This window comes from Camelus bactrianus, chromosome 1 (assembly GCF_048773025.1).
Source record: "Camelus bactrianus isolate YW-2024 breed Bactrian camel chromosome 1, ASM4877302v1, whole genome shotgun sequence".
In the NCBI taxonomy this organism is placed as follows: domain Eukaryota; kingdom Metazoa; phylum Chordata; class Mammalia; order Artiodactyla; family Camelidae; genus Camelus; species Camelus bactrianus.
In genome coordinates, this window is record NC_133539.1 from 120,938,824 (window position 1) to 120,964,562 (window position 25,739).

The 25,739-nt window shown below is 43.1% G+C and overlaps 1 protein-coding gene across 3 annotated transcripts in view; it reads left to right on the top strand.

Moving 5' to 3' along the window:
* COL6A6 (collagen type VI alpha 6 chain) overlaps positions 1–25,739 on the top strand; it is a 148,135-nt gene that overhangs the window by 87,438 nt on the left and 34,958 nt on the right. For all 3 annotated transcript variants that reach the window (XM_045521376.2, XM_074372212.1, XM_045521375.2), the window contains exons 21-27: positions 5,907–5,942; positions 7,468–7,530; positions 9,312–9,374; positions 16,988–17,050; positions 21,959–22,021; positions 22,801–22,851; positions 25,022–25,057. In XM_045521376.2, the coding sequence (XP_045377332.2) occupies positions 5,907–5,942; positions 7,468–7,530; positions 9,312–9,374; positions 16,988–17,050; positions 21,959–22,021; positions 22,801–22,851; positions 25,022–25,057 (375 nt within the window). The remainder of the gene's footprint in view (positions 1–5,906; positions 5,943–7,467; positions 7,531–9,311; positions 9,375–16,987; positions 17,051–21,958; positions 22,022–22,800; positions 22,852–25,021; positions 25,058–25,739) is intronic.

Genomic DNA, 25,739 nt, shown 5'->3' on the forward strand with positions numbered 1-25,739 from the left:
GGGCAAGGTTTGGTTTAGTCACTAGGCCAACTGAGGTCTCAAGCCCAAAGCTCCATTCCTCTGCCAGGTTTCAGGGCGACTTAAAAAGTCAGTCCTGGTGGGAGTCCTGTCTCCTACCTTCCATTTTCTCTGCTTCGCGAAGATGAGCAGTATGTTCCAGGATACGAGAGTGCTGTCTTGGAAGGAGTACTGCAGTCTTACGAACTGATTCTATGTGAACTTGTGCTCAGAAAATGCGGTGCATGAAAAATGCAATATATAAACTACTTCTTATTTGTGCTAAATTTTAAAATATTAGATACATTTTATTGAGATATAATTGATAGATAACATTATATTAGTTTCAGGCGTACAACATAGTGATTTAATATATGTACGTATTGCAAAATGACCACCATTCGACTAGCACGTCTAGTTAACATCCGTCACCACGAATCCGTAGTGAATGGATTTTTTTTTCCTTGTGATGAAAACTTTTTAAGATCTACTCTCTTGGCAACTTTTATATATACGCTATCGTAGTATTAACTATAGTCACCATGCTGTATGTTACATCCCGTGACTCAATTATTTTATTACTGGAAGTTCATATCTTTTGACTCCCTCCACCCATCTCACCCCACCCCTACCGCTAGCCTCTGGCCACCGCTAATCTGTTCTCTGTGTCTATGAGTTGGGTTGATTTTCTTTTTAAGATTCTGCATATAAGTGAGATCATACAGTGTTTGTCTGTCTCTGACTTACTTAACTTAGCATAATACCATCAGGGTCCATCCACGTTGTCACAAATGGCAAGAGTTCCTTTTTTATGGCTGAATAATGTGTGTGTGTGTGTGTGTGTGTGTATGTATATTATATATATACATATATACCACAGTTTCTTTATTTATTCATCCATCAGTGGAAACCTAGGTCACTTCTATTTCTTGGCTATCATAAATAATGTTTCAGTGAACATGGCGGGCATAGCTTTTTGAATTAGTATTTTTACTTCCTTTGGATAAATACCCAGAAGTGAAATTGCTGGGTCATATGGTAGTTAGGCATTTAATTTTTTAAGGAACCTCCATATTGTTGAAAAGATTATATATTATACATGCCTATAAAAATATATATCTGACAGCAAAATTCGGTCACTTATGGAAACTTTTAGGGTCTTTGTTGTTTCGTTGTTGTTCAAGTACTTTTTTAGAAAGATTCTGTGCTTGACTTCTTAAAAGAGGACTGAGATTATAAGAGATTCTTCATTCACTGAGAAGAGATAGCTTGAATGAAATACACTTAAATGCCTGCGGTGGGTTCTAAATTAGACCTGTCTTTCCTCATTGGGCAACATTTTCTTCCCATTCTTCATTAGTTTAATTTTTAAATTGAGCAGAAATAAAAACTAGTTTAATATATTGCATTTATGATACATTGTATTTTCTGAGCAGAAGTTCAGAGACCCAGCCATTATGCTCCACTGGGAAAATATTTTCTGTTTCTTGGAACACACTCTTCCTCTCTGCAAGGCAGACAAAATAGAAATAAGAACAGATGATGTTTAAAATGCACAGAATTTAATAGTTGGGAAAGCACTTTTTAGTGCATCTCAAGATTTAAAAAATACATTTGCAATTTATTTCCCTTTCTAAAAGGGTGTAACCCGTTTACATATCTCAGGAAAATATTTTGAACTTAAAGACTATCATCCAAAAAATCCTGGCGTAGGAGATGTACTTTTATTGTCTTATAGAGGTTCTAATCTCTGTAGAGGCGAATGCAGGATCACAATGTATTGTTTAAACCATGTAACTCCTAAGAAATGCAGCCCCATCTCGGGTTATAGATTGAGCAGTGTCCTTCGGGAGCAACAGCACACTTCCAGCTGAAGATGGCAAAGTCACGGTGTTCTTTATACAACTCCCTTTTCTGTGCAACTCACCAGAAACAACAAAGGAAATTAAAAGTAGATTAACAAAGAATGACGACAACTTCAAACCACACATGTTGACCAGTATTGGCCAACGATTTTAAAATCTGGATCCTAATGAGGGAGACTTTGGAGAACTGACACCCCGCAGCTGGAGCAGGAAAATCAGATGGATCTAAAAGTCGCTGCTGTAGTCGTGAGTTAAAAATCCAGCGGCACTGTAGATTTGGAGAAGATATACCATGTCCTCACCTTTCATTATAGGGAGTGAGTGTCTAAACATCACCACAAGCTAAGATATACTCAGAGCATAACCAAACCTCCTCTTTTTTTTTTTTTAAATAATCATTTGTTCCTCTTTTGGGGACTGTGTATCTCTTATTGTCAAGAAATGTTACCACTTGACATTTCCAGTTTTATTTTTTTCTTCTGTTAAATCCAAGTGAAATTACATGTAATATCTTAATTTTAGAATAGCATGAATAGCATGCCTGTTTTAATCAAAAGTACCACTGTTCAGAACTCTAAGTATGCACAGGAAGACGTCAGAAATTATGATTACCAAATGTTAATAATAATTATTTCTAAATGGAGGATTTGGGATGACTTTTAAATTTTACTGTGTCTTTTCTGCATTTGAATATTTAAAAATCTGTATGTATCATTTTGTACAATACCAGTAAAGTCATTCTTTTAGAAAGAAAAATCTGTACCACTGACTACAAAACTCTAAGATAAATAGGTAGATAACAAGCATCGAGGGTTGAGTGCAATAAAATTCTGTTGAACAGATAAATGATTGGAGGATGGCTAGTGGTGGGTGGTGGCCAGTGGTAGGAGGGTGGCCAGTGGTAGGGGGTGGCATAGATAGAAATAAGAGCAGTTGACTAAATCCGACCTCTGTGCATTTGGTGAACATCCGCTGAGCACCCACAACGGCTCAGCAGCTCTAACTACCAGAGCTACAGACTCAACTAAGACATAACCTTTGCTCTCAGGGACTTAGGATCATGTTGTAGGGCGTGGCGTCTCAGCCTGATAGTGACATTTGGGCTGAATAACCCTCTGTTGTGGGAGCCACCTTGTCCATTGTAGGATCTCCAGTATCTTCCTGGGGCTCTACCCGCTTGGTGCCAGTAGCCCCCCTGATTTGTGACAGTGAAAAATCTCTGGACATTGCCAGATGTTCCCAGGGAAGGGGGTTGCTAAATCCGCCTCTTGCAGTGGAGAAACCACTGTTGTAGAGTCTCTCTGGGGCTGACAAGCTGTTTTGTTGCTCTGCAAGGAGTTGGGGCGGCGGGGGGGGGGGGGGATCAGAGCCAGAAAGCTGCCGTCCTTGGGGGGCAGGAGGGGCAGGAATGGGGGGTTGGCTCTTTCTGAGCCAAACTTCACTAAGAATGAGACTAGATTGCTGTGGCATGGGCGATGAGAAGGAATTGTAGCCTCAAACTACAGCAGGACCTCTGTCCTCTCCAGAGCTGAGAGCTGCTCCTTGTGCTTTGCCCTTTTCCTCTCTCTCTCAGCACTGCGTTAGGCAGGGTCATTCATCACTGTGAATCCTAGAAGCACTCTAGGACGGGCATTCATCATTGTGAATGAGCTTGCTGTTAAGACTGAGTATCAACTGTGATGTTTTACTGTTAAGAACGTCCCGCTTTTTTTCTGGGGATTCTGTGTTCCAAATCAGTCCACACCTCTCCAGGGAAGTGGACCCTGATAGACCAACAGAAAGCCAGGGCTTAGTGGGTGGAGGGACTGACGACCCTGCTCTGGGTCCTTTTACCCTCAGGTTGTCTTTGGGGGAGATTTTCTTCTTGATGAGCCTGTTGACATTCCCTTTCACCAGGACAGCAGGCTGTCTGGCTCTGTAACCAGCCCACTGCAAGCCCTCGGGCAACCCATTACGGCATGTGGGGATTTCACCGTTCCCATCTAAAACACTTGAAAATTGGAAGCAACGCTGTGAAGCCATTTCCCCGTTTTCTGTGTGTCTCTCGCACCTGCTCATGACTTTGGAGTTGAAAGCCGAGTAGCCACTGAAAGACGTGCTAGGCAATGGCTTCGGGGGTGTTCCCATTATTTGCGTGAATGGAAGATCAAAGACTGTCTCTTCCATTAGGCTTTCAAGCCCCGCCCAGGGGCCGGAGTCGGTTTTCACTCAGCACTCATCCCAGTGCCTCTCAGGGAGCAGGTCAATAAATGGGTTGAGATGATTCATTTTACTCAAGCTCTTCCAAAGTCAGGCTGTAAAGACACAGAAAACAAATGCTTATTGCTTATATTTCAACCACAGACAGTAGACCAGAGATTTGGGGATAAAAAGGCTTGTTTTATAGCCCTTATTTTGCCTGAAGACAAGGTTGCGTTCAGTCGTTCCTACCACAGCCAGATGTATCCACCGAAAGCCTAGGTCTAGGCACCTACATTTCTTGCTCCAACAACCACAGAGGTTTCTCCTACTAAATGGAGTAAGAACCCTTCAGTCTAGTATTCTCAGCCTAGTAACCGTCCTACTCGCCTTTTCTCATATCCTTGGCAAGACTTGCCACCATCAAATGTATTTCCTAGCTTCCTGCCCCTACTTCACTGCTTAGGCTGTGTCCTCTGCTAAAAAGACTTCTCTCATCCTCTACCTGTGGAACTCCTACACGTCCTGTGAAACCCATCTCAAAATTCTCTTCCTCTAGGAAGATTTTCCTGATTGGACCAATTGGGTATGATTGCTTTCTTTGAAACCCTTGTTTCTATCTTGCCCTTTCTTATAGCATTTGCCATATTCTGCCTTATAAATATTTGTAATATTTATCCCTACCCACGCCAAAGAGTGAGGGTCCCCTGAGGTCAAGAGCTGTGTGTGTATGTATGTGTGTGTCAACTTTACGCTCCTGTGGTTCCCGTCCAATACGCTTTGTGGGAAGTAGATCCCTGGTAGATATTTTTCTGAATGAAATGGAAGTGAATGGAACCAGAACAGACAAACCCTTGTGTGAGAAAAGTAAAGGGAGCCGCTTTTCCTCCCTCTGATGGGGGGGGGTTTAGACTTTCAAAATGACTCATCAGGTTTTAAAGAATTAGGCCTCCAACCATTTCCCCAGATAAACAGTCTGTCATCTAAATAATACTAGATTTTGACTGAAATATGATTGGAAGAATTTAAAGTCTGCAGTACTGGCCTCAACATAGAAATTTGAGCTGAATGTCTCAAATAAATTTCCATCAAGAAAATGTTGTCTGATATTGATTGAATTTTGCAAATCCTGGATGTCAGTCTTCCTGTAACCTTACAGAGAGGCCCTAAATTAGACAGTAAAATGTCTTTGTCTCTTGGTTTCCAGATTTATGAAATACTGATCTAGAATATACTCTGATCTTAACCTTATATGTGAGAATAGTAGGAAAAATCCACCTGATCTGGTAGTGTCATTTTTTAATTGGATATTTTATTAACCTGCTGAATTGAGTAACTTTTGAATGCTTAAGATGATTCTTTCATTTCTGACAGGTAAGTGTGTTTGTCATCTTCAAGGAGAGGGTGATAAAATTAGTTTAGCTATCTTTGGCTTCTGAAATTAATCTGTTAGAAAGTTCACGAAGTCAGTTCTCCACTGCTTCCTCTGGCCTCCTGCCTTTTGGCCACTTCTGCCTCAGATTTCTGGCTTGCTTGGTAGTCCTTTGGAAAAATGAAAAGAAAGAAAATTCAGATTCAACAGTTTTGGAGCTTGTGACTAGCTCTAGTACTGGCTAAGTGGGGGATGAACTATTGACCATGGTCTGGTCTCACAAATGTCCATAGATTTCCATTGTCTGTGATTTTAATTATCTGTTGCCCAAGTGGGCAACATTTTGCTTTCACAGTGCAGTGGATAAACTTAAAGCAGTATGTGGGAACTTTTTCATTCAATGTCAGTGCCTTAAGGTGTCTGTTACTAATTTAAACATAAAAAGGCATTTTTTCTTCCAAGTTAATTATATCTACCTCCTTTTCCTATCTTAGACAGCTCATGGCCGGAGGGGACATACAGGCCCACAGGTACAGCAACTTTTTTCTTAACTGCAAATGATAAAATCTCTGAATCCAGCCAAGGAACTGGAATAAAGGCTCTGAGTCTCTTCCAAGCCTAAGATTCTTTCACTCTTTGATACTATTGCTTATGGAATTAAGTGCTGGAAAATGTTTAGGCTACAACCTAAAGAACTTAAATCTTAAAAGAAAATTAAATCTTGGGCACTTCAATCAAAAACAATACTAATTAATGATAAGAGACAATATTTGGCCAAATTGTTCGATTTAACTTTGTTTTTGGATTCAAGTATAAAGTCTAGTAACTCAATGCCTTTCAGATTTTCAGTTAACTCTGAAACCTTACTTATAATTTGCATAAACCCCTTTTAAACCAAGAGAGTCTAATACAGACTGGATTACCCGAATGTTTTGTTCAAAAGTCGACTCTACAAACTGTCATGTTATATCCCCTTTGTATATGTTGGTGGTATGTTACACATGCTTCATGGACCTACAATATTTATGAAAGAGCAGTGACCTGGAATTTTACAAAATTGAGGAAACACACATCCTCATATTGAAAATGCAATGAGGATAAGTAATGAATCTACTCAGTCACATCATGGTACAACTCTGGAAGGTTAAGAAAAGATCTTAAACTACCAGAGAGAAGAGAGATTCTTACCCATGAAAAGAATAACCAAATAGGTTGCAGCAGACTTCTGTTCAACAATAATACATGTCAAAAAAACAACAAAGTAATATTTTGCAGATGTAGAAGAAAAGTCACTTAACTTAGAATTTTATACCTAGCTAGACTATGAGTGGCTACAAAATAGACATTTCCAGATAGACGAAGATGAAGAAATACACACACACACACACACACACACACACACAACTCAAGGTTAGACTGTTGCAGCAAAACAGAGCAAATCCAGAAAAATGGCATGAACTCAATGAGATGAGATTGAGGAGAGAAGGTGTTGAGAAGTTTCCTCTTTCTGATTTCTAAGAAAAGGCATCAGAGGGGGCCAGTTAATCTCATCTAACTGTGCAACCACTGAGAGAAATTTAGGCTCCCCTATAGTCCAAATGAACCTTTTTAATCTTATTTGGAATCCTTCTCTGCGGCAGAGTTCAAGGGCAGTGCAAAAGGAATGCTCAACTTTTGATCCCTAGGTGTTTTATCTATTTGAGTATAAAGATAATGTAAGATGCCTGGAGATGTTTGAAGAAAATGTGAATTGTGGGTTTTTTCAGGCCAAACACCCAAGTTTGATACAGTATAGGACAAGGAAAAGAAGGGAGTGTATGTGTGCGCCCCTGTGTATGAAGACTGAGAGCAAATACACTGACATACTAGTTTGTGGTTTTCTCTGCTTGATGATATTATGGAAGATTTTTATTCTCTTGGATTTCCCTTTATTTTTCATATTTTTTGCAAAGATTCTGCACTGCCATTATGATTGAAAAAATTTAGAATCACACTCATGAAGGAGACAGAATTCTTAGGAAACGGTGGTAATAGTTGGATGCTCTCTCACCACAGGGGGAAGCAGGCACCCCGGGCCCAGACGGACTTGCAGGCTCCCTGGGACTTAAGGGCCCTCAGGTACGTATCCAGACTAATCAGGCTGTGAGGACAGAAGGAAGAATCTACAGCTTTGAGAGAATCCCTCAACCCTTCTTGCAGAATTAGACATTTCAAGTGTCTTCAGGGTGATAGAGGAAGGAAATGACAGCCGTCCTGACTTAGATAAAGGAGACCCAATGCTGTCTTGAGGTTCATTCCAGTCAAGAGGTAAAAAGAAACTGCACACACTGGACAGTGGTCCCTGTGTGATGGGTCCAGGCTAGTGAGGGCATTCTAGGGAGACTTGGATCCAAGGACAAAGTTGAGCCTCAAAAATGGGAATTTGGGTCAATTTAGCAGAGCGAGAGCTCAGTGTTACTTACCTGGATGCCTGTGATGTAGAAAAATTGGCTCCACCCTGGGAATGCATTGTCCCCAGTGCGGCTGACATGTGCAGTAGGGTACCTTTTGAGCTTCCTTGTCCAGGGAGCTGCCTCAGTACGTTTTCCTTTGCAAGGAAGAAGCTGAGGTTGGCTCTTACACTGATTGCACGAGGGGCAAGGAAGCATGTGCCAGAAAGAGCAAAATGCAGCCAAAAGAACAAGAGAGGAAGGGATGTCCTAGAAAATGCTGAGACGAGAGAAAGAAGGCTAGACTATAGGAAACTTAGAATATTTTTTCCTTTCCAAACTTTGACTCTCGAAACCTTGAGAAATAAACTTACTCTTTGTCGAATGCAAGACAAGCAAGTTTTCTGTCATTTTTCAAAGTTTTAATCCATGGAGCTAAAAGAAATTGAAGTAACTATCATATGTTGGCAGCTGGGTGCCTAGAAGCTGGGCAGACTGTCCTTTAAGACATCAAAGAAGAAACTCAATCCACATTTTATCAAAATTGCAGAACAGAAAACAGTCTGCCTCCGGGACTTCCATCTCTTTCCAACGTGATTGCTTTTCTTTGTCTCACTTGGTAGCCAAGGAAAGTTGATTTTTCTTACCTTCAAGTGAGAAATATTTGCCACTGGGATTGTGGGGAAGTATTTCAATAGGCTGGCTGGCTTTATTTGAGGCTGAACAAGTAATATATCACTTTTGCCATTTTATAGACTCTCTTTTTTATGACATAACTTAAAAGGAGATACAAAAAACCAAATGCAGCATGAAGGTCTCTGCATGATGTATGGAAGCCAGACTTAACAGACAACGTCATATTCCGGAAGTAGCATTATCCGAGTTTCATCTCACCAAGGGCGATGTCGTATTTATGACCAGTCTTCGGTGTGGTTATTAAATAGAAAATCCATTTAATTATCTCAGTGTCAGGTTTACATAAGTAAGAATTAATTTTTTAACATAACAAGCAGATGCATTTGGAATACAAAGATGCTCAGGATAATTAGAAAGCAATATAGGAGGAGGTAGAGCTCAGTGGGACAGTGCACACTGGGCTCAATCCCCAGTCCCTCCATTAAAAATAAATGAATAAATAAGTAAACCTAATTATCCCTCTCCCCTCAAAAAAAAGTTAAAAGAAATAAGAGAAGAAAAAAAAAAGAAAGCAGTATTGTGAAACTCAACTGTTCAGTATTTCTTCACTTTGACTGCAAATGCCCAACCGTCTAAACACTGGATTGACCCCTTGTATCCTTGCCAAGAGGGGGAGATACTCGACCGATCAAGGTAGACCCAAAGGCATGCATGGAGTTCTCTTTCCAATTTCTGCCCATGTGGCTGACTTAGCATTTCTGTTTTTAATATTCAGGTTAACATCGTAGCGTTCTCTTTCAGCGAGAGAGTAATGCTCTAATTCTCTGCATGCAGGGCCCTAGAGGAGAGCCTGGTGTGAAAGGAGAGAAAGGAAGTCTGGGAAGTAAAGGACCCCAGGTAGGTGATAAGAGAAATGACTGCATCTGGCTTGGGTCTGGGCTTCAGCGTGTCTCTGCTGGTGGGGTCCTCCCTGCAGGCGGAGTTACTTAGGGCCTCTGAGCCAGCAACGTGTACGAGGTTTGACTGCAGTGCACCAGGTGGTGGCCCCGTCGCGTTCTGGTCCCTGTCTTGCAGAGCGGGTGTCCTTCTATCAGACACCGAGGTGGGAGACGTTTTCTAGCCCCCTTTGCCCCAGCAGCTCAGCCATTACTGTGAAGTTAAGAATTCCTCCTCTGTGTAAACGAGGTCATGTGACTCCCCTGAGCCCCAGCCTCCGGGCTTCCCCTCACACCCAGAATACAGCCTACTTCTGTGTTCCTCAACTAGCTACACGGGAGAATCCCCTGGGCCGGCTGTGGAACACTCCACCGCCAGAACCCTCCCCAGATCACTGAAACCAGAATTCTCCCGGGTGATTCTGATACACCGGCCCAGCGCTGGGAGTGACGGTCCAGCATCAGCAACACTCCAGCTTCAAAGTGCATGATAATCACACAGAGAACTTGTTAAAATGCAGGCTCCGATGCAGTAGGTCTGGGGTGGGGCTTGAGATTCCACACTTTTCCCACCAGCTTGCAGGTGATGCTGCTGCTGCTGGTCCCCGGACCACACTTTGAGTAGCAAGTCCCTCTACATGGCCTAACCTCTGGTTACCTGCTACCCAAGAATATCTTTATTTGCTTAGCTGTTTGTCTTCCCTTCTAGATGGCCAGCTCTGTGAAGGCCAGGACTTTGTCTTGCTTATATCATATCCCGGAGTCCAGAATCACAGGCTGCCTGACACAGTCAGGCTCAACACTCATTTGATAAGGAATCAGTCAGTAACTGAATGAATGAGTCACAGTTGGGACTTGTGCTCTGGGAATCCATTACTTTGTGTCCATTAATTCAGCTGGGCCAGTGGCCCAGCACTCAAGTAGATCTGTCCATCATCAAAAATTTTAAGAAGCTATTTGCATGAACTTGTATCTCATGTACACAGTATTTTAAAGTGTATTAATTACTGCTCATGAAGAGATTTGTTCCTAATGTTGATGAATGTGCTCCTTCAAAAAGCCTGAAAACTTAGTTTCCTGTAGGACTAAATGGATGAAAAGGAACTCTTTGGCATTCACATCTTTGAATCATTAAAAGCTTGTTGGCACAGCAAATTGGGATTGGAAAAAAAAATCAGTGCCAAAGGAAATATATATGTGGTGATTATCTCATCGGTTTATATGAGATACTGAGATGTGGATGGGTTGAAATCCAAAGAGCTTGATAATTCCCTTCCTGTAGAATCGAAAATTGTATCCAAGTGGCTATTACTCAAATAAGTTACTTCATTTGCCCTCCAGTAGACTTCTATGGATGAGTTCCCTTTAATCTCGCCTTGGCAAGACTGGTCACAGTCATGAATCATTCACCCTCTTGGCATCAGCAGACGTGGTCAGAAGGCACCACCTCTCCCTAGTCTAGCTCTTCCATTTGTTGGGCTGGAAAGCATGGCTTGCTTTCTTGGCTTGCTTTTCTTGAAGTACCCTAGTCAACACCGTGAAAGGGCCATTTCAAAGATGGGTAGAATTTTTTCTGCTCAGGATGTGATGAATTAGATCTCAGAGTGGTTGTTTTCAGAGGAAAGCTGTGAAGACAAACACAGTTAGATAGAGGAGAGAGTGTGGCTCTTTATTGGCTCTATAAATCCACTGACATGGGCTTCATGACGTCTCACAGCACAAAGACCAACGTCTTGGATGCAATTACTGAGTGTTTTCTAATCACAGGCTTTAAAGTTTCCCTTAGGGTATACATTTGGGGAAAAGGATGTGATTTCTGTTGACAGTGTTCTGAAGACTTGCTAACTTGTACATCGTTGGGGCATTCTGGGGAAATCAAACGTGTGCTAACCCAGCCATGGATAGAGCTATAATATAAAAAGAATACAGTCCGTAGCACAATGAAAAAGAAGAAAAAACTTTGAAAGGAATAGCATATTCTTTTATAACTCCCTTTGGTCCCTTTATGTTTGGTTTATGGTAAAGTCCTCTACTAATGTAACCAATGCTTAGAAAAGAAATGGAAAATTAAACACAAAAATACTAATTCCAGTGAGAGCTGGAATTATTCTTTCCATACTTAGATTTTTCAGTAAGATAATCACTAGCATCATAGGAAATATCAAGGAAGGTTGAAATTATCCAGTGCAAACTTGGAATACAAAATAGAATTTGTTGCCGTTTTTACAAAGCACAGCATAGTGGTCCAGGGCATGAGAGTCTGGAGCCAGGCTGCCTGGGTTGGATTGCCAGCTTTGGATCTTCCTAGCTGTGTGGCCTTGTGTAATTTACTTAACCTCTCTATGCCTCAATTTTTCCTGCTATAAAATAAGAGCAGTCATAGTAGCTACCACATTGAATTGTTGTGAAAATTAAATGGTTTACTATATGGAGGTGCTTTGAACAGTGCCTAAATTTAATAAGCATTACATAAATGTTGATTATTACTATACAGCATCAACTGCACCTAAATTAACAGGGGCATTTTATGCCAAAAGCATGCTAATGCCAATCCAAGGAAGGCCATAATAGTAGTCAGAAGATAACAGTGTATAATCTGTATTATAGTCATTGAATTTCATTATTCTGCATGATCTCGGTTGGATGACCCATCAACCATTCCTTTTATTCACTTGGCAAACACTCACTGAGTGCTTCATGTGTGTAAAGTAAAAGGATGAATCAAATACAAAGTCTAGCCTCAAGGGCTCCCATTCTCGTAAAGGAGACTCATGCAAACAATTGCGCTGTGACATGTGCTAAATGTCAGAATAGAATTATGCCCAAGGTAGGGTGGTGGGAGAAAGGATGGAGTTAAAAAAGAGGAGGCGGTATGGCTTAGCTTTTGCAGATTAAGGAGATGTTTTCCAGATGACCAAGGGAAAGGAGCCAGGTTATATAAAGAGAGATCACGGCGAGTTTAGGGAACCATAAATGGTTCAGTATGGACGGATTGTACGGTCCGTGAAGAAGGATCAGAAGCTGAGGTTAGGGGCTGTCTCACAGACTGGCGCTGTCCAGGCCAGCATCTCCTCATGTGTCGGGGTCGTTCTTGTATTAGCCCACTCCTTGCTGACCTCTTGATCTTTATTTTCTCAGACTTAGCTCATATCTCTTACACAAGCTAAGTGTTTAATCTCCTTGGGGGGTTGCATTCCAGCCGGATAGTTGCTAGTTCTGTGTAGACTGGGTTTCCTCCCCAATGAGAATAATAAGATACAAGATTCCCACACCTCTTGCCCCTGCCCTGCCCTGCCCCGTCCAAGGTCATGTTGTCCTTGGCAGTGCTCTAACCATTTACCCCAAACTCCTAGTGCAATCCCTTCTGATAAGATGCTAGCCAAAGACAATTTTTAAAAACATTTACACTCCAAGCATCTCTTCACAAGGACTCTGTGGTGGTCTCACCGTGAACATGATCCCCAGCCCAAGTTCCCATGTGAGAGGTTAAATCTGGCCCCAGCCTCCTGCGTCAAGTCTGGAGATGCACATTTTTTAAAACTCCAATCTCAGCTGGTGGGTGGATGGCAAGAGTTTCAGAATCCTGTCCCAGACGTGGGCCTCGGAACAGCAGACGTACTTGGCTGACAGCTCAGAGTCAGAGTCGGGTTTAAGTCCCACCTTCTCATTAACCGAGTGGTTTGTGGGTAAACGCTTTGAGAGTCTGTTTGTGACTGGTAAGCTGGTGTTAATGATAGGTATCTCATTGTGTTGTGGAAGGACTAAGCAGTCTCTCTATATAAATATATACCCCTCAGCACACAGCCTTGCACAAAATAAATTATTCTATAAATGGCCGCCATTACAACAAAGCCAGTGGTGACTGGCCCTCTGGCTAGCGCCCTTCCCCTTTAAATGCTCTAAGTGTCTCTCTACACTCTACTGCTCCTCTTAATATCAGAGCAAGGTACATTTTTGACTCTTTGACATCTTGGGGGTTGCAGGGAATTTTTCTTCTTTTGTTCAGGTACAGGGTCCCTTTTACAAACGGCAGTGTTTGAGTAGGTCATGTATCTGAGGAAGAGTTCACTGGAGCTTGAGTCCCATTCAGACAGTCACAACCCCTAGTCTGGTACTTGTATGACCCTGCCCAGGAAACTGAATCAGGTTTTCTTTCTTTTTTAAAAAATAAACTTTATTTTTTAGGGCGGTTTCAGGTTCACAACAAAATTGAGCAGAGAATGCAGAGAGTTCGCACATAGCCCTCCCCACCCACACGTATATACTCCCCTGCCCTCAACATCCCTCATCAGGGTGGCATATTTGGTACAATCGATGAACCAACATGGGCACGTTATTATCAACCAAAGTCCACAGTTTACATTAGGGTTCACTCTTGATGTTGTACATTCTACAGGCTTTGACAAATGCATAATGACATGTAGCCACCACTATAGTATCATACAGAATACTTTCATTGCCCTAAAAATCCCTTATGCTCCACCTGTTCATCCCTCCCTCCCTCCCTCCCTCTCCCCAAAGCCCTGGAAACCACGATCTTTTTATTGTTTCTGTAGCTGTGCCTTTTCCAGAAGGTCATTTGGTTGGAGTCGTACAGTTTCAGACTGGCTTCTTGCATTTAGTAATATGTCTTTTAAGTTTCTTACATGTCTTTCATGGCTTGATAGACTTTTTTTTTTTTACTGCACACATATTTTTAAATTTACGTATATGTACTGCTCATCGTTTCTACGCACAGTCAGGTTTTCTAATGTTCTAGTGCCAAGGCTATCTGCATCCGTCCATCCATCCATCCATCCAAGAATTCATGTATTTTGGAAGGCCTTCAAGCAGGTTGATGTCTTATTGCGCCTGTGTGTGCTTCAGGGGACTACACATGAAGTCATCTCTCAGAAATGACCTTCATAGAGCTCATTATGTCTGAAGGAAGCATGAGAGTGAGCTCTTAAGTGAGACTTCTGGCTTACCCCTTATTGTCAAGGACGTTAAAATCTCTCTACTTCACCCTTCAATGAAGTTCATGAAAATTTCACATGGAAAAACCAACAAATTAAACACATGATTTCACCCCTCTTGGGGACCATTCCTGGATAGGTGGATGGATGGATAGAGGAATGGATGGATGGATTGATCACTTCCAGGTACAATCCTAAGTTCTGGAGAGATGAAGGCGGTAAGATGTGCCACTTCCTTCAAGGAGCATACAGGCTGGTATCTAGTGGGTGAGACAGAGAAATAAATGGACAGCCACATGCAGAGTAGAGGAATCTGTGGGACAGTGATGAGACCCAGCATTCCAGGGGGTTCGGGTGTTCTTGAAACAGTGACGCTGAAAGTAAGGTTTTCAGGATGGGGAGAATCTGCCTCTCCCGAGACAGGAAAATGGAAGAGCCAAGGGAACAACTCACATAAGTGGGGAGGCGTAAGACAGCGAGGAATATTTGGGGGCTTCAGGTGGTTTGATGAGCATGACCATAGCGTGACTGAAGCAGCCCCAGGTGACTGTGGAGGCATGTGACACCCACGTGTTCAGGTATTATTTCATAGCAATAAAAACCTTCCACTTCATTCTGAAAGCTACTCGGCATTCAGAATTTCAGACAAAGTAACAGCATCAGCCTGACATTTTAAATAGAAAGGAAAAATGGAAAGGAGAATGCATTAGAGGGAGGCCAGGCTATGGTCCGGAAAGCCGGGAGTTTCAGCAGAAATGCCAGCAGGGCCTGCAGGTAGGTGGTGGCCGTGGGAATGGAAGTGAGGTGGTTACAGGAACAGGGAAGGCTCTGCAGGGCTTGTAGCTGATCGACTTGGAGACGAGCTGGAGGGAAGGTGATGTTCTTAGGTTACTGGCTTGGGTTGCAGAGGAAGTAAAGGGTGGCCCCATTCCTCATGGAAACAATATGGGACTGAGTGAGTTTGGGCAGTATGACTGTCTTTGGTAATGAATTCCCGTGAGATACCAAATAGTCATTTTAATATTTGAGTCCGTTGTTCAGTTGAGTGGTTCCAACTGGAGTCACATATTTAGGAATCATTTTAGAGGAGTGGTGTGTGAATCAGGAAAAGGGGATGTTGTGAAAATATAAGATCAGAGGGGCCTGGAGATTTAAGAGGCAAATAGAAGAAATGTCTTCAAAATTTACTGAGACGAGACTAAGGAGGGACCAGGAGGACCGTGGTGACTTGGCATTACAGAAGTTAATGGGAAAGTGTCAAAGAATATGTGATCAAATTCAAATAAGGTAAGAACTGAAAAAAAGTCAATTGGGTTAAACACGAAGGTCATGGGAGCTCCATGCAGTGGGGGAGTGAAAGTTAGAAGAGAAAGGGTTAAGAGCTATGGAGAGTGAAGAAATGGAGACTCTTGTAAGATGAAGAAGGGAGGAGGGGATTGGAAGCTTGGGGAAAGATCATTATCTTCCCTAGTAACCAAGGCGTTGTTCAGCTGTCTTTCCTATTAGGAAATTTTCAATGTCCAACTTATTACATTTTTAATTTTTCAAAAGATGAAAAGGTTAATGACCATTATTTCTGACTTAGTATCATGCTTATTACACAGATTTGGTTTATTTATTTTTAAATTATAGTAACCATGGCAAAAAGAAACATGAAAATAATTTCAATCCACTGGTGTTTGGATTACTTACAAGTACCTGAGAACAGTGTAACCGAAAGAGGTTGGTTGCCACATGTCTGGATCTCCCAGAGGAAAAACTCATCCCAAGAGTCAATAACATAGGAAGGCAGTGGGGCTGTCTCTGAATTGGGGTTTTTAAATGTGCAGCTCTAAAGCTGTCCCGGGAAAGCACGTTTTCTAGAATATTGGAGAGGCTTCTGCTATAGCAAATGGATTCTCCGTATTGATGCGTGGTACGTTTGTCCATTTGTTTAAATTTTGTTACTAGGTACTTCAGTAAAATCTTACAGCTTTCTTAAGTAGGTCTTCTATCTTGTTAAATTTAAGTAGTTTACAGTTTTTTTTTCTTTTCTTACTGGTACATGGGAATTTATTTACATTTACTTTTCCAACTTAGCATTAGGAAAGGGAAATGATACCAGAATATTTATCGTGTACCACTTGAATATATTTTATTAATGCTGATTATTTTTAGTAAAGTTTCTTGAGCTTCCTATTGTTCTAATCATGTCATTTGCAAATAAAGATAAGTTTACCTTCCACAATGACATCAACATGCTTCCTGCCAAAACAAGGAGCCAGGAAGGCTGCAGTTGAAGGCAAATGTCATTTGAAATGCCTTCTTAAAGCGGGAGACATTTCAGCACCATCTTCTCCGACAGCAAAACAGGGAGAACCTAAAACCTCTTTGGAGGAGACGACTCGCGGGGGAAAAGCGAGCATTCCGGCAACAGCTGGCGTGGATCGCTTTATTAATTTCCTTTTGGTTACTGCTGTTTATTTGACAGCTGTGATACTGTTTTTTTCCAGAGCAGGAATCAATAAAACCACCCCTCTTTTCCCATCTGTGGTTCCTTTTCATCTTAGAAGAGACACAGAGGGTTTAGAGGAAGGCTGCTTTATGTTCTGCTGCATTTGTCATCCTTGTTTTGTTTCAGGGGCTTCCAGGACCTGCGGGAGAGGCAGGGAGTCAAGGCCGATGGGGAAGCCAAGGAACTAAAGTAGGTCACATTCTTTATACCCATGACAGCTGAAGTTTTGCCTCTCAAGGGAAGTGTGTCTGGTTGAATTAGCCAGAGCACTTTCAACACAGAGGAGAGCATACCTCATAGTCCCTATGCCCGGGCTTGATTCTTGGAGCGCCAGCAGCATCGAAGGGTGTGGGTGTGGACTGGGATGAGGTCAGGGATTCGAGCTCAGCATCCTCTCAGGAGGGCTCCACCCGATCTGAGCCGGGGGGGTCTCCGGGGAGGGGGACTGCTCCGGGGCAGGTCTGCCTTTCTCCCCCACTCCCTCCCGCCTTCTCTTATTCTTCCTTTCTTTCCCCCGCTCATACAAACCTTTGCTGAGCGCCTTTTAAGAAGAAGGTGCCCTGCTGGCATTCAGCTGGGCTGGAAAGTCGGCTCCAGGAGAGCAGGAATCCCTGTCAGTTTGCTCTCTCTGAATCCCTAGAGCTTAGAACAGTCCCTGGCACTGAGAAGCGCTCAGTAAACACTTGTTTAATGAAAGAATTTCTGGATTGTGTAATGATAAGGATGACATAGAGTCAACCTCACAGAACTTAGAATATTTTAATTAATTAATTTTTATTGAAGTAGAGTTGATTTACAATGTTGTGTTAGTTTCTGGTGTACAGCACAGTGATATCTTCTTTTTCATATTCTTTTTCATGATAGGTTATTGCAAGACATTGAATACAATTCCCTGTGCTCTACAGGAGGGCCTTGTTGTTTATCTAGTTTACGTACAGTAGTATCTGCTGATCCCAAATTCCCAGTTTATCTCTCTCTCCTTCCTTTCCCCTTTGGAAACATAAGTTTGATTTCTATGTCTGAGTCTATTTCTGTTTTGCAGATAAGTTTATTTGTATTATTATTTTAGATTCCACATATAAGTGATACATAATTCTCTTTCTCCGTCTGACTTAGTGCACTTAGTATGACAATCTCCAGGTCCATGTTGCTGCAAATGGCATTATTTTATTCTTTTTTATGTCTGAGTAGCATTCTGTTGTGCATATATTACTACATCTTCTTCATCCAGTCACCTGTTGATGGACATTTAGGCTGTTTCCATGTCTTGGCTGTTGTAAATAGTGCTTCTATGAACATTGGGGTGCAGGTGTCTTTTTTGAGTTAGGGTTCCTTCTGGATATATGCCCAGGAGTGGGATTCCTGGGTCATATGGTAAGTCTATTTTTAGTTTTTTAAGGAACCTCCATACCATTTTACACAGTGGCTGCTAGAATATTTTCAAGACACTAGCCTATGACGTAAAGCACAAGTTGGGGTGAGGAACTGAAGAGGAGATTTAAACGCAGTTTTAATAGGAGTGTCTGTGGGCTGGAGGAAGAGCCATCATAAGGGTGCAGACTTCACATGGACTTAGAAGATGAGAAGCACTGGATGAGCAGAGAGGGGACATTTCATGTGGAAGAAGAGTGAAGGAAAGCACAGGGTTGGGAAAATCCCGTTAATCGTTTTTAGGGGGATGAAAAATGGTCCTGTCTGAGGGGCACAGAGAAAACAAGAAGGTGGGTGGTGACTGACTTGACTAGGTAGCCAGGACGGTGTTAACTACAATTTGTGATTGGAGTGTATGGACACAGCCAGACATTGGAAGACTTCAAATAGGCAGCTCATTGTGGAGGTCATCTGAAGGCTGAGAGAGTGGAGGCGGGCTGGCGTGCTCTCACGGTCTCCAACACAAGTGATGATTGCATGACGTAACAGGGCGTGGGCAGGAGGGGCTTGTGATGGTTAGGAGTCTTCAAGGATGAAGCTGAGGCAGAAGAGTCTAGACGAGCCGTGGGCTTCCAGCAGGAGCGGTCACACCATCACAGAAGTGGGAAAGTCAGGAGGAGAGCGGGGATGAGAGTGAAGAAATCACTTGGTTTCAGGGACAGAGGACAGGGTCTAGGGCTGGTTGGGGATGCCTGTTTCAGAATCGTTTGGATTTCAAAAAAAGACTCTTGGGGACGACTCTTTGTAAGAAGGGTAAGAGGAAACAGACGATGAATTATTAGAAAGAGGGGGAGAGGCAGAAAAGCACACCGGATGCTGAGAAAGAGGGTTCAAGGAGCAAGGAAGAGTCAAGTCCCAGGTAACAGAGGGCGGTGCTAGGATGCTCCAAGGAATGGATTCCAAAACGTAGCAGCCGACCAGCTGCAAGGGACTGAACAGTGTGTTCCGGAGGAAGAAATGGTTATGGGGCTGAAAGCTACTCTTTGAAGAGACTGGGCTTTAGAGGCGACAGAGACGGCGTTGGCTGCTAGTACCAGCAAGGTCTAGGACAGATCGGAGCGGGGTATGTGTTTGCTTTCAGTGATCCCAGAGACACTAGCATGTTGATGAACAGAGAGAAGAAAAACAGAAAGGAGGAGGTTGAAGATGTGGGAAAGAGTGGATAAGTAATGGAGAAACTTGACACCGAGGATGAGACCAAGGGCAGAAGAAGGGAGACTTGCTTTGTCATGATGGAGAGCTGCCGAGAAGGCTGGCATTGGTGGAGGCAGCAACGGAGTGTTACAAAGGCAGTTGACTGCAGGGTGAAATGAGGTCCACAGATGACAAGGATAATCAGCTCCCAGAGGAAGGGGTTACTGGAACAGGAGGTGTAGCTCTGATGGTCTGGAAAGGAGAGTTTGGAACCCATGCGGTCCTACCTTGCCCCGGAGAAGGCTGCAGGGCAGGAGAGTCGCTGGTAAGAACCAAGTTTAGCTCCCAGTGAGCAAGGGTGTGGGTGAGTGCAGGTCTCAGGGATGTGGAGAGAAGGTTTGAAGGTGCACTGACGGCGCTCCACGGAGTATGATGGAAGGGACCAAGAGATGGGTAGCCGGGGATGTAGGGACCCTAGAGCTGGTGTCGGTGAGCGTGTGGAAGGAGGTGGAGGTGAGCGGGGGAGCGGTGGCAGGGAAGATCATTATTAATAAGAGGGACTTGAGAATGGGAGGGGGCAAGAATTGGGGAGGTAAGTGCCCTCAAAGCAAACCCAAAGCCCCTGGGCAGCCCCAAGATGTCCCAAGTCCTCTAGACCCCAGCACTTACTCCAACCTTTCTCCATTAAGTTCCCAGGGAGCAGGCTCAGTGCCTAGCTGTAACCCGTAACAAAATGTTTGACCCTGGACAAGCCATACGACTTACCTTGTCTCCCTACCTTAAAGCAGATGCTCTCAGGTTTCAGTGCGCCCAAGAACCCACTGAGAAGCTGGTGTACAAAGGCATATCCTAGGGCCCCACTGCCAGAGACTGATACCCAATGGGGTCCAGGAATTTCCTTTTGCATGTGGACCCCAGGTCCCTGGGAGGCAGGTGGCCCCAGAGCACACTTCAGGGCTTCCCTTCCATGGAACCCTATTCGATTTCACGCCCAGGCTCAGTGCTGGTGGACCTTTGTCCATCTGGACATCTCACGCGGACCATGCTGCCTTTCTATCCTTAATGGGTTAACCACCCCCACTCCTTAAGTGTGGGCTGAGCCCTCTTCCACACACTTTCCCCCAAAGAGTGCATTATGGAAAGGGCAGGAGGGGACAGACAGTGGAGAAACTTGACCAGTCCTCCCTCAAGAGGATGGTCAAGGTTACCATCGGTAGTGACAGCCACATTACTAGCACATACTGTTGGTACGATGTGGTGACAAGGGCGCTTCCCTGCTGGGGTCATATCTCCCCAAAGTCATAAAACCCCACGTGATGATGAGGAAAACATCACACAATCTCCAACTGAGGTGTCCTCTACAGCATACCTGACTGGTACTCCTCAAAACTGTCCAGGCCATCAAAAATCTGAGAAACTGTCACAATCCAGAGACGGCTAAGGAAACGTGACATTGGTATCACAGATGGGATCCTGGGACAGGCAAAGGCATTAGGTAAAAACTAAGGACATCTGAATGAAGTGGGGGCTTTACTTAATAAGAATGAGTCGGTATTCGTGTACTTGTTGTGGCTACTGGTGTAACTAGTGTCATATCAACCATAGAGGAGTGTGTGGGAACTGTCCACTGTCTTCGCAACGCTGCTGCAGGAGGTAGGGGTAAGGCGCAGTAGCAGAGTGCATGCTTAGCACACACAAGGACACAAGGTCCTGGGTTCAACCCCCAGCACCGCCATTTAAAAAAAAAAAAACTGTATTCAATTTCTTGTAATGAGCTGTAATGGAAAAGAATCTGAAAAAAATATATATATATGTTTATAACTGAATCCCTTTGCTATATACTTGAAACTGACATTGTAAATCAATGACACTTCAATAAAAATGACATTTAAAAATTTTTTTTAATTTGTTGTAAATTTAAAATCTAAACTTTTTTAAAGGTTTTCTTTTTCTTTTTTTTTTTTTTTTTTTAAGAAGAGGAGTAAGCCTTCTTTTGTAGACCTGTATTAGCTTTCCCAGGTAGCTGGCTTCCCTCAACAGAATGCTGGGGTTGCTTTATGACCCACAGTAGGTGGCTCCTGGTCAGAAGCCAGGCCAGGGATGGCTTGCTACCTTGGTTATCTTGATTGACACATAAAACCTTAAAACTAGGTGACTAAGTCTGTTTCTGCAGCAGTCAGATGAGCTGCCTAGATCACCATGGAAAACAGTTGCGTTAACTTTTTGAAACAGCACGGCTCCCCCCCTTACTCATGGTGAGACATTTCCAAGGGCGCGGCCCCGGCCCCGAGCTCGCCCTGAGAGGGCAGCCTGCGCCGAGTAGGTCGGCAGACCCTCTGGGGCTTCGTCCTTCAGCGGAGGAGCCTTGCTCGCCAGCCACAGCAGCTCATCTCGTGTTGCTTGGCCAGCTCACAGTCCTGGCCACAGGCCCGCCGTCGCTGTGACACAGGGATGCAGTTGAAAAGTCTTGTCGGCTAATGTCCTTTGCACGAACAACCTAACGAGGACGCGTTCTGCTGTACTCTTTGACAGGGGGAGCCCGGTGACCTGGGAGAAAAGGGAGCCACTGGCCTTCGGGGACCTCGAGGCGCTGCGGTTCGTGTTCTATCACTGCTTTTGATCTGGTTCTTGGACTCTTAGTTCAGTAGATACCAGGTGTGGTCTCTGAAGAGAGCGTCGGAGAGAGCGTCCCAGTCAAGTTGTATCGCTTTCTAGAAACTGAGCTATTCCTCCCATCCTGGCCAGCTTTTCCACGGTGGTGTCTCACCTGGCACCAAACATCCTAACCAGATGCACTTGAAGCCAAGTGATAAAGTGGGCAAAACGTGTCTTTAGCATCCCCGCAACCCTCCTCCCACCCTTTCCTCCCACCTGAACCTGTTCGTTGGAAACCCAGCCCGCCCTTCATCAGGGCCCAGGGCTTCCCTTAAGGCGCTGTGCAAGGCTCGGGGCCCAGCAGTCAGCCCCGACGCCCAGGCGTGGAGGACGCCTCCCTTGTATCTAGCAAACTGCAAACGGGTCAGAGCGAAGGTATTAAAGTACAAACGTTGTCCAGGAGAGAGAATACCACCGCCTCCTTTTATGAGGATTACTGTATACCTGGAACTTCCACATTCCATCCTCCTAACACCAGGAGCAGGGGAATTACTACTGCTCTTTGACAGATGAGACTAAGAGACGGTGCATTATCTGTATCTGGTATTGAGGGTTTTCTTTAGTGTCATGGTCACCGGATGTCAGTGCCCTGCCCCAGAGGGAGAATCCTGGTGTCTAATTTTTCCTAATCAGACCGAAGAACTGGCGCTCTACTCTCGTGGGTAAGCCTGCCTCTGTCTGTAGTCAGGAGCGTTTGTAAATAATTGCCTTGTTTACAGGGCGGTGATGGCGGCCCGGGTTATGGCAGCATCGGCAGTAAAGGAGCAAAGGTAAGACACGGTGACAGGAAGCAGGACGTTTTCCTTTTCTTTTTTGTTGCTTTTGGGGAGGGGGCCACATTTAAGAGAAAAAAAGCAGTGAATAAGGTAGTCCTGGACCTTTACAGCTAGATTTCGATCATTGATTTGCTGGGATCTCATAAGGAATACAGTAGAAGAAAAAACAGCTTGATGGTTTCAGGTGCAGGCAACAATCGAAACTTGAAATTAATTTTCTGTTCTTTGCAGAGATGTGCGGCCAGGGCCTGGCTGGTTCCAGCCTCAGCAGTGCATCCAATCTTAGAAGCTCTGTACTCGAGGGGAGCATTCCAGAATTTGCCCTCCTCTTACGATGTTTACTTTCACCATCACTGAGAAGCTTTATGGGCATTAGGCCAAGCCGTAACTTCAAAATTCAACCTTTTGACCTTCTGCCAGAATTATAATTTTATAGCAGGGAGTGTACAGCTCAGTGGCAGAGCGTGTGCTTAGCGTGCACGGGGTCCTGGGTTCAATCCCCTGTGTCTCCATTAAAATAAGTAAATAAACCTAATTACCTCCACCACCCCCAAAAAATTAAAATTAAAAATAATTTTTTTGAAGATTATAACTTTATATTGTCACTGAACATTTAAGTGTCTGGAAGTAAGATATTTTATACTGTAAATAGTGATTTCTAAATACCAATAGTAATCACTTAGAAATCATAATAGCAGTGTCCACAAAAACATAATAAAGTTAAGAATAGCCTTTCTGCCAAATGTTGGAGACCTATGACAAAAATTACTGAGGTAGAACATTTCAGCAAATGGAGACATACCAAGGTCTTGCTGGAAAGTCTAAAACATTATAATGGATCAATGTAATTCCAAGTGAAGTCCCAATGGGAATGATGTCAGAGGCTGTGAAATAAACAAACCCCCTCAAAGCTAAATTTTCTTTTAAAAAGAAAAACTAACGAATGAGGACTTTCCAGTGAAGTTTTCATTAGAATGGAGAATAATTGAAAACAACCTTAATATCTGATAAAAAGGGAAGCCTTTAAGTAGCCTGTGGCATTGGAATATTAGCCACTCTTTAAAAATGAATGTATATGATGTTTATACATTAATTGTATAGAAATTATATGACAATGCCAAGTGAAAAATCAGAATGTAATAAAAAAAAAAAACCATTTATCCCAATTGTGCCAAAATGCATTTTTTATTTTGGGGGGTGATTTTTAAAAAAAAAAAAACACCTTTATTGTGGTATAATTTCTATACAGTAAACTACACATATTTCAGGTGTACAGTTGGATGAATTTTGATAGATGTGTACACCCATGAAACCACCACCAGAATCAAGACAGCTAACATTTCCATCACTCCCCAAGGGGTGCAAATTTCTAACTCCCAATTCATCCCCTCCCACCCCTTTCCCCTCTCTGGTAACTATAAGTCTGTTCTCTATGTCTGTGAGTCTGTTTCTGTTTTATAGATAAGTTCATTTGTGTCTTTTTGTTTTTTAGATTCCACATATAAGCAACATCATATGGTTAAAATGTGGTTTTTAAAGATTAAAGAAAATCATTACATGATATTTATTGTAACAGACAAATACAGAATGTTTATAGTTACAGTTCTGGGAAGTGAGATTGTGGTGGTTTTTCTCCTTTCTCTTCTTTGGTATTTTATATGTATTTGAGGAGATACTCCTTTTAATAATCAGAAAATAAACTTTTATCTTAAAATTTTTCTTCACCAAATGAGGATTAGCATCCCTCATCAGCTATAGTCTGTGGCCAAAGTAAGGTGAACAGAGGACCAGAAAACACACGATCAAATTCAGACTGCAGGCTTCCCAGATTTCTCCATTGAAATCCACTTTAAGAAGACTGTTTCAGAGGCACGTGGCCACATCACCAGCTCCCCTGTGGAAGACTACAGTCAGAGGAGAGCTAATTTTAATCCCTCAGATGTGTACTTTTATTCACTTGTTTTAGATTGTCATGACATTTTGTTGAGCCCAGTAAACAGTTTAATTTAGAAGTTGGATTTAGCTTCTCAAATCGTGCTATACAGTTTCCTTTCCAATTGTTTTGGCCCTTCTGTGGTTCACAGGCACTTAAACTCGATAAGGCAGCAGGCAGAATTCAAGTCAGTGTGATATGATCCATACGTGTATTTTCTGTCAATTACAGGGGCAGGAAGGATTCCCTGGAGAAAGTGGACCCAAGGTACCGTGTCCTTCATACTGACTAGAGGTCAACCAGAGATACCCCTAGGGTCGGGAACTGCATCACAGGGCGATAGAAGGGTTGTTAGTTATAACTGAATAAAAAGAAACCTTGATGGGGAAAGGGGCGAAGAAAGAAGCCGGCGTTTCAACAAGTATTTTATTCTAGTTCTTTAATTCCTAAGGAAGAAGCCACCCTCAACTTTTTCCCTCGCACGCACCCGTTCCCCTCTATCATTCGTATTTTCTTCTTTGCTCTAAAGAAGTAAAATGTAAGGGAAATGAAAATTACCTGATTCCACTTGGCTCAGTTCTCCAATGTGTTTATAAATCACCCTCAGAGAATAAGTTAGCAGTGGCTTCCCCTCTCTTAAGGCTTTGACTTCTGCTGGAGACGCTTACGGAGCTCAAGAAATGCCAGGTCCTGGGTAGGATCAGGGGACGAAATAAAGGGCAGGGTTCACGTCTCCAAGGAGGCTGTGTTCTGGCTGGAGAGACGGGGAAGTCAGACAGTGAGGCTGCAGTGTGCTTAGTTCAGAACTAAGAAGTAAGGGGTTTGGGTTGGGGGGCAAGACACTTCAAAGAAGACTGTTAAAGATAAAAATATGGATGAAAAATGTCTTCGTGTTGGAATCAGTTTAAAAACACATAGCATGTGGGGAGAGAGTATAGCTCAGGGGTAG